The 14,729-nt window shown below is 37.8% G+C and overlaps 1 protein-coding gene across 5 annotated transcripts in view; it reads left to right on the forward strand.

Moving 5' to 3' along the window:
* Positions 1-14,729, forward strand: part of DNAJC3 (DnaJ heat shock protein family (Hsp40) member C3) — a 77,982-nt gene that overhangs the window by 14,958 nt on the left and 48,295 nt on the right. For 3 of the 5 annotated variants that reach the window (XM_036249915.1, XM_036249919.1, XM_036249916.1), the window contains exons 2-3: positions 7,300-7,410; positions 14,471-14,595. In XM_036249915.1, coding sequence (XP_036105808.1) covers positions 7,300-7,410; positions 14,471-14,595 — 236 coding nt within the window. Of the gene's footprint in view, positions 1-7,299; positions 7,411-13,836; positions 13,951-14,470; positions 14,596-14,729 lie in introns of those variants that run through there. The other 2 variants (XM_036249917.1, XM_036249920.1) reach the window with 2 other exon arrangements.

Here is a 14,729-nt window from a genome sequence, read left to right on the forward strand (position 1 = left end):
AAAGCAACCTGTCTCTCCAGAGTCAACGATGAGACCCCTGCAGGCTAGGGAGTTCTCATAAATGGCTAAAGCCTGTGAGATTCTCTTCATCGCCTCTTGGGAAGAAACCGCACTCTTCATCTCTGTTATGACCACAGTTTTACATATAGTATATATTCAGTAACATTTGTAAAATGAAACACATTAGTTTCCATAATCTTCATTACGAAAAGCAGGTTATATTGTTGGATATGGTATGGAGTTAGATGGAACTACAGTTGACTCTCACTATGTGAATATAATCAGTTTTTAAATCTATATTGCATAAAGAATTTTCATAGATTAGGAGTCTATATCCTCGTTTCAAATGATAAAATTATACTTTCCCAGCTCACTGAAAACACCCAACTAATTTCTTCATATGTTACCCATATACTCAATAATACTCTGTCTTTACATTGATGCTTAAAACAAATAGGGCTCTGCAGGACTCTTTAAGTTTTTGAGGCCATCAAGTTTCCTCTTTTCCTTCCCTCCCTTTTTCCTGTCTGGAGGGGGTCTAAAAGGCAACCAAGATAATAAGACACTACACAAAAACTGCATACTAGGAATACTAAAAGCCGAAAAAAGCTACTTTTTTTAGTGGGGGTAAAGAGCAAGATAAAGTGGACTTCTGGTCAAGATGGCGGCGTAGGTAAACGTGGTATTGTGTCCTCCCACAACCACATCAGAGTTAACAACTAAACTATAGAACAACCATCCTTCAGAACTGCCTGAAATCAAGCTGAATGGAAGTCCTACATCTACAAAATTAAAGAAGCCGCATGGAGACTGGTAGAAGGGGTGGAGTCGTGATGGACTGGTCCCACACCCACGTGTGGTGGAAAAATCAGGAGGACACCTCGGCTGGGAAGGTCCTCCAGCAACCTGGCTCACACTGTTTGCCCCGCCCTGGTGACTCCCTGAGGCCCTTGCCCCATCCAACTTTCAGGCCCACCCAAGCTGTTGCCAGTTGCTTTAGCATAGGATTGGCCTGTCTTGGATCTTGCTTCAGGTTTTACTGAATTCTTTCAAACAAGTAGCATCTGGTCTCAGGTAGTCCCACACCTCTCATTAAGTAATACATAGAAACAAACACAGGGAGGCAGCCAAAATGAGAAGACAAAAAAACAGGTTCCAAATGACAGAACAGAACTCCAGGAAAAGAACTAAGCAAAATGGAGATAAGCAACCTAACAGATGAGTTCAAAACACTGCTTATAAGGATGCTCAATGAACTTAGTGCGAACCTCAGTGAACTTAGTGAGGGCCTCAAGAGCATAAAATAGGACGAGTCAGAAATGAAGGATGCACAGTCAGAAATGAAGGACGCACTAACTGAAATAAAGAATAATTTACACAGATTCAATAGTAGAGTAGGTAAAGCCAAGAAGCAAACCATCGCTTTGGAATATAAGGAAGCAAAAAACACCCAATCAGAACAGCAAAAAGAAAAAATAATTTAAAAAAATGAGGATAGTGTAAGTAGTCTCTGGGACAACTTCAAGTGTACAAACATTCACATCTTGGGGGGCCAGAAGGAGAAGAGAGAACAGGAAATTGAAAACCCATTTGAAACAATAATGGCAGAAAACTTTCCTAACTTGGAGAAGGAATCAGACATACAAGTCCAGGAAGCACAGAGTCCCAAACATGATGAACTCGATAAGAGGCCCATACCAAGACACATCATCATCAAAATGCAAAAGGTTCAAGGCAAAGAGAGAATCTTAAAAGCAGCAAGAGAAAAGCAGTTAGTTACCTACAAGGGAGCCCCCATAAGAATGTCAGCTGATTTCTCAAAAGAAACTTTTCAGGTCAGAAGAGAGTGGCAAGAAATATTCAGAGTGATGAAATGCAAGAACCTACAACCAAGATTACTCTGTCCTGTCATTTAGAATCGGCCAGCCCTGGCCAGTTTGGCTCAGCGGTTAGAGCGTCGGCCTGCGGTCCGGAGAGACCCGGGTTCGGTTCCCGCTAAGGGCACGTACTTCGGTTGCAGTTTGTCCCCGGCCCTGGTTGGTCGTGCGGGTGGCAGCCACTCGATGTGTCCCTTCACGTCGATGTTTCTCACTCTCTCTCCCTTCCTCTCTCTCCCTCCCTCTCTATCTGTACAAAAAAATGGAAAAATATCCTCGGGTGAGGATAGAAAAAAAAAAAAAAATAGAATCGATGGCCATATAAAGACTTTCCCAGACAAGAAAAAGCTAAAGGAGTTTATCGCCAACAAACCATTATTGTATGAAATATTGAGGGGTCTTCTTGAAGAAAAAGATAAAAAATATGAACAAACAAAATGGCAATGAATACATATCTATCGACAATTGAATCTACAAACAAAATGAACAGGCAGAACAGAAACATTCTCATAGATACACAGAACATATTTTTGGTTGCCATATGGGAGGGGGTTGGGGAAAGGGTGAAAAAGGTGAAGGGATTAAGAAGTACAAATTGGTTGTTAGACTAACAAACCTCAAAGGGAAAGGGGTGTGGAGGGTGGGAAGAGATAAACCAAAGAACTTACATGTATAAGTGCATAACCAATGGACACAGACAGCAGTGTGGGGAAAGGCAAGAGGGTGAGCGGGAGTGAGGAGGAGGGCGTCAATAGGGGAAAAATGAGGAACATTTGTAATACATTCAACAATAAAGATAAGTTAAAAAAATAAAGATCCATTAAAAAATAAAAATAGAATTAATTAGAAAAAAAAGCAAGCTAAGGTGAGCTTTGTTCAGCTTTTTGCTTGTAATAGATTAAATAATTCAGTTACTTTTTTGTTTGTTTGGTCTGTTGGTTTCAGTGCCATAATGAGTACAAAACAGTGAAGGTGGCATTCTCATTTTCCAGTTCACTGGAACCATTGTATATATCTCCTTGTGGAAGCATTTGCCCTTTGGGGAATAAGAACGCCAAAGCAAACATTTTGTGAGTGGATTATTAGGTGTAATAATGAGAGGAGCCACTCCTAATTCTACTTCTTGATTCTTGGACCCCCATGTATTTTGGCTATGGGGGAGATAGCACCATCTGATGACCTGTCACTGAAAGTATACCCTGTAGCCTGCAAAATAGTTTTTTAAGTTTTGTCTCCCAACTAGTGTTGCCATTCATTTTTTTCAAATAGGCATGCTGCTTCTGGGTGAAGGAATATGTTGTAAGACCAATTAATTTTATGGGCATGAGCAAATTGCAGCACTTTCTTTACTGTGAATGGGTAAATGTGTTTCTTGATTAGATACAAAGCTGTATGGAAAGCCATGATGGTGAATAATGCGTTTTGTGAGTCTGTTAATGGTGGTGCTGGAAGAAGCGTTACAGACAAAACCATATGCTGAATATGTGAAGGTGATCCAAAATGGAAGAGAACGAATTTAATCAGTCTGTTACCGGGTGGCTGGCTTGTGCTCCTTCCTTCACCCTTTATGGTGCTGTATTGGGAACTCAAGTTTGTTCTCTAGTGTTGTCAGAGTAGGTACTTAGCCAGATCAGCTTGGGTAAAGGAGTAAGTAGTCCATGTTTTTTAGCCCATTCATATCCTCTATCCTTGCCACCATGGCCATTTTGTTCATGGATCCGTTGCACAGGCACTGATGTCATGGGGAAGGAAGGTGACTGAGACCCACAAATAATGTCGTTTTATACCTGATTATTAAGATTCTCCTCTGTAGTTGATGCCATTTATAGTTGATGCGCTTACCTAATATGTAGTGGTAAAGTGCTGCTACTTAAGGTTCACCTACTCCAAGATCCCATCATCCCCAATGAAATCAGAAATCACATCTCAATGATGGCATTCCCCATACTCATACCTGTCCTACAAAGGAGAGTGACCACAGAGCTTTGAAAAGGTTGCAGATGGTCCACTAATATGTTTCTCAGTGCCTTAGTAAATGGACTGTCTGCTGTGCCCTCTAATGGAACATAGATGGGAAGTCGGTATGTAAATAATGAATCCAGTCCAACTTTTCTGTCTCTTTAGGGTTTTGAATCCCTCCTTATTGTGCTAGGAAATTCCCTGGAATCTCAGCTTTATTAAACATAGGCCATTGTTGAGTCCAGTTTCAGTCAGCCAACCAAGTAAGTTGTTAGAGCCAACTCCACAAGTTAACACTAAAGATCTCTAGTATAGGAGTCAGCAGATCTTTTCTAAAGGGTCAGATAGAGAGTAAATATTTTAGGTTTTGAGGACCATATGGTTTTTGTCAAAATTATTCAACTTTGCCATTGTAGCATGAAAGTCATAGGCAGTGTGGGATAGAAGGGCATGGCTTTATTCCAGTATACTTTTATTTACAAAAACAGTTTGTTAACCTCTGTTACAGTGAGTGGGCACATATCAATGAATTAGACCAGATATAGTGTTACATTTCACCATCCTTGGTCTAACACCTTAAAATCCATTTCCACACAAGTTCAATGGGTTTCTATTAATTTATCATCAAAGTCTTGCAGTTCTTTTGGTATGTAATCTATTTCCTTTGGCCATGCCTGGTTAGTGACATCAGAGATGGTAAGGGTAGGCTTTAATAAAAGTGAATATCCCCTTTCATGTATTTGCCCTAGGTATAGTTATCCTAGGAGTTTTAAGCAGTGGAAGGCTAGTCTCTGATATGGGAGGGTAAGCTACTTCTGGTAAGGGAGGCTCAGAAGACTGGGGGGTTTAAGTTGGTTAGTTTTATCTGGGTCTGAGTGTCTTCATTCTGTTTTAGAATCCCATTGTTTACTACTGCATGTCCTAAATTTCAGAGGAGAAACTTGGCGATTCTGTGAATTCAACTATTGTTTTAATTTAACAATCCTCAGAAGTAAACTTTGTGTTTTATTTTCATTAATTAGCTCCGTGGCTTCAAAAATAAGATTGTTTTAGAACTGCCATGGAAGCTCTCAGAACTGGGCTGAGAGTTAGACCTGAGCTTGTTATTTTTTTCTGTGTAAGTGCTCTAGTGTACTCAGAAGAATCTACCCCATATCACAGTTCTTTATGGTCTGGAGAGATCAGCAGCCACTTGGGTTTCCATGTGCCTCAGTTAGCACTTACTGCAAACCACAAATGATATCTCGATTAATTTTGATTCAAACACCTGCTGTGGATTGCTAGCATCTTGTTTCTCATTGTTAAGGAGCTCAGCACTGCCCTCAAGCTCAAGGGCATGGCCAAACCAATTGTCAGATCTCATCTTTGTGGGTCTGTCTCCAGGGACCTCCCAATACTACTTTTTTTTTTTTATCCTCACCCGAGGACATTTGCATTTATCTTCAGATAGAGCTGGAGGGAGAGAGGGAGGAAGAGAGAGAGAAACATTGATGGGAGAGAGGCACATTGAGTGGTTGCCACCCACATGACCCCAACCGGGGCGGGGACAAACTGCAACCGAGGTACGTGCCCTAACCGGGAACCGAACTTAGGACTCTGTTCCACAGGCCAATGCTCTAACCGCTGAGCCAAACTGGCCAGGGCTCAATACTTCTTGTGTATAAGTCTGGATCTTCTCAGGAGACAGAAGCCACATAGTAATTTAAAAAGAGGGAAGTTTAATATAAAGAATTGTTAAATTGTGATAGGAGAGTAACTATAAAGATGTAAAGGGAACTTTAAGGAATGTTCTAAGTCTGAAAGTCCCCAAGGAAAAGCCAACTTGGCAAGGCTTCAGACCTCATTGGAGAAGGTATAACTGCAGCCTGGGTTTGCTGGTAGAAAAGTTTGTTGAGTTGCTGGGGCAAGAATTGGTCCACGGTAGCTGGGCAAGCAGGAAAACACCCCTTAGATATAGGTGAGCCCAGGTTGGTTAGCCGTGTGCAAGGGGAGTTGGGGTGCTATTGTGGATATGAAGCCTGGAGTGCATGGTGTCCTTTTTGGGAGGTGGTGCCTGGTCAAAGCTGCCAGGTTGCTGAGGGACTTGACCCCTGGGCATATGGCTAGGGCATTGTTCCACTGGATGTCCTCCCATGTGTACCATGAAGCAGGAGCGAGAAAAAAGTAAAGGCAGAAACAAATCAAAAGATGTCCTTGCAATGCCCCTTCAGTGTCCCCTCTTTTTTGCAAAACATAATGACATTGTGCTGTAAAGAAATGCTTAAAAACTCCAGTCCATTTAAAAAATTTATTTTTCTTTATTGATTTTAGAGAGAGGAAGGGAGAGGGAGAGAGAGAGAGAAACATCGATGAGAGGGAACATTTATTTTCTGCCTCCTGCATGCCCCTCACTGGGGATTTGGCCCACAACCTGGGCATGTGTCCTGACCGGGAATCGAACCAGTGACCTCTTGATGCATGGGGTCGACTGAGTCACACCAGCTGGGCTCTAGTCCATTTTTTTTATAGCCAAGTACTGAAAGATGAATTCAAAGCAGAGAGGCAGCACATTGATAATTAGCTTGGTCAGTCAGATCATGTTATTCTACTCACAATTCCTCAGTAGCTCTCCATTTTACCAAGAGTGAAACCAAAACTGTACATAGGCCATCTATTTTGGCTTCATGTTATACTGCATTCTCCCCTGTCGGCTCTGGGAAAGTCATTTTGGTCTTCCTGCTGTTTCTGGAACATAACCTGGCATGCTCCTTCCTGACTTAGGGTCCTCACACTAGCTGGTTATTCTTGGAAAGCTCTTTTCCTATATATCTGCATGTAAAGTTAGTTCCTCACGTCCTTCATTGAAATCTTTGCTTAAATGTCAGCTTCTCAATGAAGCCCACCCTTCACCACCTTACTTAATGCTGAAAGCCCCAGCACTTCTGACCCCTGTCTCACAGTTCTGCTTTTTTTATAGTACTTTTCCTCTAACATGCTATGTAATGTATTTATTTCTTATGTCTGTCTGTCCCCTGTAATGTCAGGCATTGTGAGTGGCACAGGTTTTTGTTTTGTGCACTTATCCTAAATACTTAGAACAGTGCTTGGTGCATTGTAGATGCTTAGGAAGTACTTTAATATTATAGTGGTCTCGATAAATATTCATTAAAGTGAGAGTCTAATTTTGTTTTTCAACATATTTTTACTCCTGCTGTGTTAGACAGTTTCCCTTATATTTTGTAGACTGGTTACATTCTTGTCATTGACTAGGTTGTTATGGTGTATTTTGGGTTGCTTATACTGTGTAAAATGAAGCACTATTTGTACTTTAGTGTTATTTTCTCTAGGTGACTTTTCAGCTCCTGTTACTTTTCTTATAAACGTCTGAGACACATACTTAATTATAGCTTTAACATTTTATTCTTTAGAATTAAGTCTTGGTCCATGGAAAGTTATCTTATTTTTTTGTTTTTTTTGTTTTTAGGTGCTGAATGTGGAGTAAATGCAGATGTTGAGAAACATCTTGAATTGGGGAAGAAATTACTTGCTGCTGGACAGCTAGCTGATGCTTTATCGCAGTTTCATGCTGCAGTAGGTTTGTATCTTGGAAGTAAAACACTCAGTGGCCATCTTAGTCAATTAATAGCTATCTAATTAATAGCTGTTATTTTTTAATAACATTTAAATTAAACATCATTTAATGCTTAAGTACAACATTTAATATTTGCAGGATTCTGAGTGAAATAGATTAGTAAAATAAATGCATAATACTTGAATGCATATGTATTTCGCATGAGAGAAATTTCCAGGTAGTAACTGGGGTTTACTACTGTAAATGCCAAGAATAATTCAAGATAATTGTTGTTTTTATAATCCTCACCGGAGGATATTTTTTCCATGGTTTTTAGAGAGAGTGGAAAGGAGGGGTGGAGGGAGAGAGAAAGAGAGAAACATCAAGTAAGAGAGACACATCGATTGGTTGCTTCCCACACCTTCCCCAACCAGGCCAGGGGATTGAACCTGCAATCCAGGCATGGGCCCTTGACTGGGAATCAAACCCAAGACCCTTTGGTCCATGGGCCGACACTGTAATCACTGAGCCACACCAGCCAGGGCAAATTCAAGATAATTGTGACAGAAAACTTTTTTCAGTGTATTCCATAATTTTCTTTAAAAATTTCACTAAATACAATTTAATTTTCTTGGTGACTTGAGATCATCAATATAAGAGTTAACTTTTCTGGTGATTTGAACTGTCTTCAGTGCTGTAACATGATAACTAAAAATCGTTCAATTAATGTCTTAGGTAAAGCATGCATTAAAAAAAAAAATTGAGCCTGGCCCATGTGGCTCAGTGGATTGAGCATCATCCCATGGTCTGAGAGGTCCTGGTTTGATTCCTGGTCAGCGCACATGTCTGAGTTGTGGGCTTGATCCCCAGTAGGGGCTATGCAGGAGGCAGCCTATTGATGTAGAGGTCCCGGTTTGATTACTGGTCAGGGCACATGCTTGGGTTACGGGCTTGATCCCCAGTAGGAGGCGTGCAGGAGGCAGCCCATTGATATATCTCTTTCACATCGATGTTTCTGTCTCTCTCCCTCTCTCTAAAAAAAAAGAATCAATAAAAACATTTTTTAAAAAATGATTATTCCCCACCACCACAAAAGTATTTTCAGAAACTTATGCTTTCTACCTATTTTATACTCTATGATTTGCGTTCTATAATCCCATATTTAGCGGAAATATTAAGGGCTATGGTATGTTTATTGTTAAAGTAATTTAAAATGACTGCCTATTTTTTTTTAGCTGGCTCTTCCCCAAAATACCCAATAATATATTATTGTCTTCACTGAAAGATGTACACTAGTAAAGCTAAAGCTAAAATAATTTATTTGTGAAATTCAGTAAAAAGTGGAACACTTGTTGCACTCAGAATTCGAATAGCAGTGTCGCTTTGTTCATAATTTGGCAAGTGGCAGTGATTCTCAAATGGTACAGATGTCATTTCTGAGGAAGATTTGTGTGGTATGAGACATTCATTATTTTAGTTTATGTAAAACACTGGTTGTTCATAACTAACTATAGAAAATAAAGTTTATATATGATGACAATATATAATAGATAGTGATGGGGTGATGTGGTGTCATGGCCTGTTGAATCTCTTATGAGATGTGTGTATCAGAAAAGAAGTGTAGATCCTCTTTCAGTTGTCTCATTTACCAGACATCAAATTTAGTGTGACCAGCCCTGGCCGGTTTGGCTCAGCGGTTAGAGCGTCGGCCTGCAGTCCTGAGAGACCCGGGTTCGGTTCCCGCTAAGGGCATGTACCTTGGTTGCAGTTTGTCCCCGGCTCTGGTCAGTCGTGCGGGTGGCAGCCACTCGATGTGTCCCTTTCACGTCGATGTTTCTCTCTCTCTCTCTCTGTTCCTCTCTCTCCCACTCTACCTGAACAAATAATGGAAAAATGTCCTCGGGTGAGGATTTAAAAAAAAAACAAAAAAACAAACAAATTTAGTGTGACCATGTTGGTTGCTTCAGGTAACCCAGTGAATTGATGAGAGCCTCTAGCTAACAGTGAATTCTTCTAGAGACTAACAAGTTATTCACTTATTGCTGCAGGTCATAGGGCTGTGCTACTTCAAAATGTACGCTGATAAAATATTATATTTTGTGGTAAAATATCATTCATGTTTTAACATATTCCTTTAAACTGACTATATAAAAAGTTTTTAAAATGTTTTTTCTTCAGCTTCATCTGTGATTAAACATTGATGTTAAAGTTTTTAATAGAATTTGGCTAGCATCATGGTATCACCGAATCATTTTTTTAATTACAATGTTGCAGACATTATTTATGGTTGTGACACCCTTTCTGCCATTTTTATTTTTGAAAAATTACTTGAATGTTTTGAAAATTACTTGGGCATGGAATGTTTTATGATTACATGTTTACACAATAAAAAATTATCTATTAAAGCTGCATAGCAATACAAATAATTATTTCTACCTTGTACAGATTTATCAGTGATTTGGTTTTAAATTTTTTTTGTTTCTGGTATGTAAATTTTTTTAGCAGGGGTTTTAAGATTTAGAACTGATCGGGAAATATTTTTGATCTGTTGGAAACATTTGATTTAAGGAAGAGTGCTCATTATCACTTTTTAAATAGTCTTCTGCAACAGTTGCATTCATTTTAATATAATGAAGGAGAAGTCAGACACAAGTTTTGTTTAGAGATTTATCAGAGAAAACTGCCGTGGGGGTTTGAAGATGGCCCTACCTCTCATTCCCGCAGTGTGATCTTGTTTCATAGGTCTGAAATGTATTCTAGGGTGTGAAATTATGTCTTTGATATACCTTACAGAATGTCTTGGGTGTATCTGGCATGAATGAATGTCTAACATGGATTAAATGGTGGGCATGCCTGAAATGATAGGTTTCTCTATTTGCTTGGTAAGAAAACCGGTATCACACTTAATGTAGTTTTGCTAACTCAAAAAAACAAAAAACAAAATCCGTGTCTGCATTTATTGTTACTTAAGTATATGATGCTTTCTCATGACATTTGAACCGCACTTGTGAAATGGGTATGGATATTACTATTCAGATTTAGACAGAAGGAAACGAAAAGTGCTCTAGTGACTTTCTAAAGGTCACATTCCAGTTCGAAAGATTGTGAACTTCTTAGGATAGGTATTATTACTGTTGTTATTATTTTTTAATTTTAATAGCTGATTGGTGCTCAGGTAAAGTTTGAATGAATGAAGTGGGTAGAGTTAGGTTAGCTGGGAGCCAGAATAAAAAATAATTTTATACCTAGGCAAGCGTGGTGGTCTTTTTGCCTCCCGCTACCACTGTTTACAACATCATTTGTAATTGACTTCCTGATATATTTTCTCCAGATAGTAGTTGTATTTTATTAGGGCTAATTTTCTCATATTTGAATTGTTTGATAGTTTTAGGATTAAACCTTAAATTCATCTTTCACATTCACATTTCTAATAAACTAGTGTAACAATTTGAATTACATGTTTTCAAATGAAATTGGGTATTTCTACATATGCAGGCTTGCAAGTAATTTAAAATGAACTATATTGTATATTGAGTGGATAATAGGAAAAGCGATTTTTTCCCAACATTATCAAATTTTGTATTATGGGAAACAAAGCATGAATTTCTTAAACCAGTCCTTGTTCAGTTGCTGTTTTATATGCAATGATACAGGAAGGGTCACTTGTTCTAAGGACTGTTGGTATATTAAGGTGAGGAGCCAGGGAAGGCTATTCTATTTTGCCATTAAAGTGACTCTCTACCACTAAGCAAATGGTACTTGATTTATATATTGAGCCTTTTTCTTTTGATTCCTTATTTTTTGTAGGTTGTGTTACAGATTGAAATGGGGTTCCAATTCCATTTTATATCTTAAAAATACCTAAAAACTGAATAGTAACATACCTAAAAACTGAATAGTAAAGTAAGTGAATGCCTCAGAAATACTTTATATAGACATTTTAAATATGTATATAATCAGATACTTAATAAAAAAGCTTTGTCATATACAATTCTCTTTGGAGGTTTTTCTGTACAGACTGAAATGGTCTGTTTTTTTCAAATGGAAGTCCAATACTTTTTACTGAAGATACCTTCTTGATAAAATGCCCAAAGCTACCAATAAGCTTCATTTTTTTTCTTGAAAGATCTTTATACAGAGTTAAAGATAAGCAACGTCTGTTTTTTAAAATACCATTGCTAATTTCATGTGGGAGAATGATCTGAATACCCCGGGAGGCATGTCTGCTTAAGAGCCGTGTATGTCTGGGCTGACTTCTTTGGGTCCCTTGCTTGTCTCAGAGAGGTCTGTGCTGACGATGATGTGGGAGTGTTCCTTGTTGCAGTTATCAGGCTTTTTAAATTTTTTTATTGCATTTCCTTTCCTTTCAATACCTGTGGGCCAGGTGCTAGCTATGGAGACACAAAAATGAATTCACTCAAGGAATTTATTTTCTCTAGACTGAAGTGTGTATATAAATAACTGATATTGGGAGGGAGTGATAAGTCTTAGGTGTAGTAAGATATATATCTTATATGTATATATAATGTTATGGAAATTGAGGGACTGGAAGGTTTATTTTCACATTTGTAATCAAGTCATTTGAGCTATGCCTCAAAGACTGAGAAGGATTTGGATATATGAAGATGATAGTGTGTGGTGTGTGGTGTAAACGCCAGGTCTTAAATCATGTTATTTCTAGTATTTCTTATTCTTTGCTTAGTGTAAATAAGTCATGTAGAACTTGATTTTTGTTTTTGTTTTTTTTTTCAATTAATGTAAACGTGTTCCATGTTCATTACGAAACGTTTTGGAAAATGTGGACAGCATAAAGAAGAAAATCTATCTGCCCAGATAGTGAATTTCCTTCTACTTTCAGAGGCAGTCACTTAAGTTTCAGTAATCCTTAGGTAGTTAATCATTCTTAGGTCCAGTTATGCTGACCAGACCAATATATTTTTAATTTATTGCACATTCTTAATTAAGTATAACCTAAAAATATTCTGTGTCAAGTATGTTTTCTGTATACTTTGTTTCTTATTCTTTCTTCAAGCTAATTATAATAGTCTGTAGGAAACACCCTATACAAAAGGCTATTGTTTGCTCTTCTTCCCTTGCCTTCCAAGGGAAATTGATTAGGGAAGAAATTTCAATAATGCTTAGCTGGGATCATGAGTAGGTATTTTTTGTTTGTTTTTGTTGTAGATTTAAGAAAAAATAAAGTTTTTAGAAATGTTAAATGCCTGATTCTCTTATTTAAAAAAGTTACTATAATAAAATTCTTAGTACAATAAAATATATAAAACAAAATATACCATTTTAAACATATAGTTCAGTGACATTAAGTTCATTCACATTGTTGTGTAAACCATCACCACCATCTATGTCCAGAGCTATTTCATCATCTCGGACTGATACTCTGTATTCATTAAATAGTTAATTTCTGATCCCCTTCCCTTCTCAGCTCTTGGCAACCACCATTCTAATTTCTGTTTCTATAAAATGGACACTCTAGGTACCTCATAGAAGTGGAATCCTACAATATTTGTCCTTCAGTATCTGGCTTATTTCACGTAGGATAATGCCTTCAAGGTTTATCTGTGTTGTAGTATATATCAGAATTTCGTTCCCTTTTAAAAGGCTAAGTAATAATGTTCCATTTTATGTATATGCCACATTTGTTTTCCATCTTTGGGCTATTGTGAATAATGTTTCTGTGAACATGGGTATACAAATGTCTGTTTAAACTTTGCTTTCATTTGAGTTTATGCCCAGAGGTAGAATTGGTGGTTCATGAGGTAATTCTGTTTAATTTTTGAGGAACTTCCCTAGAGCAGCTGCACTATTTTACATTCCCTCCAATAGTGTGCACAAGGTCTCCTCCAGTTTCTCCACCTCTTCACCAGTGCTTATTTCCACCCTCCCTCTTTCCTTCCCTCCCTTCCTCCCTTTTCTTTTTCCTTTCTTCCTTTCATCCTAATGGGTGTGAAGTGGTATTTTCAGGTGGTTTTGATTTGCATTTCCCCAATGGTTAGTGATGTTAAGCATCTTTTCATGTGCTTATTGACTATTTGTATATCTTCTTGCATACATGGTTTCTCTCCTTCTGCCCCACCTTCCCCCAGCAGCACTTCAGGTAGTTTTCAATGCCATTAACAACTGCTCAAAAGCATAATTTTGAATGATTATATATTATTCTGCCATATAGATTTTCATATTATAATATTTTTCAAATGATAGGACTTTCAGGGATGGAACTTTCAGTGAGTTTTAGTGGTAAATTTTATAATGAGGGACATCAGTATAGATTTTTTTAGATAGATGGCCAGATTTGGTCAAAATCATTTTTAAAATTCTTGATATATCTACACAAATACACACACACACACATTTCGTAGTTGCTTTCTGAAAGAATTGTTCAGTAACAGGAGGTTTGCTTCTAATTGAATTCACTCCTTCCCCACTTTGTAGGTGCTGAGCAGAGTGGAATTAGCTCAGAAACCTGACTCATCCATCTGCTTTTCTTCAAATATTTTTAACTTCTTTCGTCTTGCTCTTTAGTCTCACTCTCATTCTTTGTCTAAGGTTTGTACCTTTATTTCTTCATTACCATTTTAGTTGGAGTTTGTGAGGGAGCACATTCAATATATTGATTTAATTGGAAGTCTCTAATCTTAAAATCCTGTGAATAAGTGCATAGTCTACATTTTCAGTCAGTATTTCACTTAAGAAAATTTCAGTAAAGACAAAGTTATGAATTGAATGTAGTTAGTATTTCAGACTAGAGGTTGGTGAACTTTTCTCTAAAGGACCAGATAATAAATATTTTAGGATTTGTTGCATTGTTTTTTTTTTAATAACTCTTTAAAAATGTAAAACATTTGTTAACTTGAAGTTTGTGGATTGAATATGGCTGAGAGGCCACAGTTTGCTGACACCTGTTCTGGATTTATTTGCAGTGACAAATAATGGCAACATGACTCATTATTGATGAAGAAATTCTTTTCTTAGACTTTCTTAATAGAATTGCAAACTCTAATATTGTTCAGGTGACTCGGTTTTATAAAATAAATTACTGAGAGCTAATTCTTATTTTAATTTTCAGATGGTGACCCAGACAACTATGTTGCTTATTATCGGAGAGCTACTGCCTTTTTAGCTATGGGCAAATCAAAAGCAGCACTTCCTGATTTAACTAAAGTGATTGAATTGAAGATGGATTTCACTGCAGTAAGTGCATCTAAACATTCTTAAAGGTTTAATTTAAGGGAACTTGGAAGAGGTAATTTGTTTCTTAAGGTGAGGACTGTCATGCTAGGCATAGGTGGAAGATATAGAAAGCCACTGTGATATAGTGGACTGGG

Source organism: Molossus molossus, unplaced genomic scaffold, assembly GCF_014108415.1.
Source record: "Molossus molossus isolate mMolMol1 unplaced genomic scaffold, mMolMol1.p scaffold_m16_p_9, whole genome shotgun sequence".
NCBI classification, from domain to species: domain Eukaryota; kingdom Metazoa; phylum Chordata; class Mammalia; order Chiroptera; family Molossidae; genus Molossus; species Molossus molossus.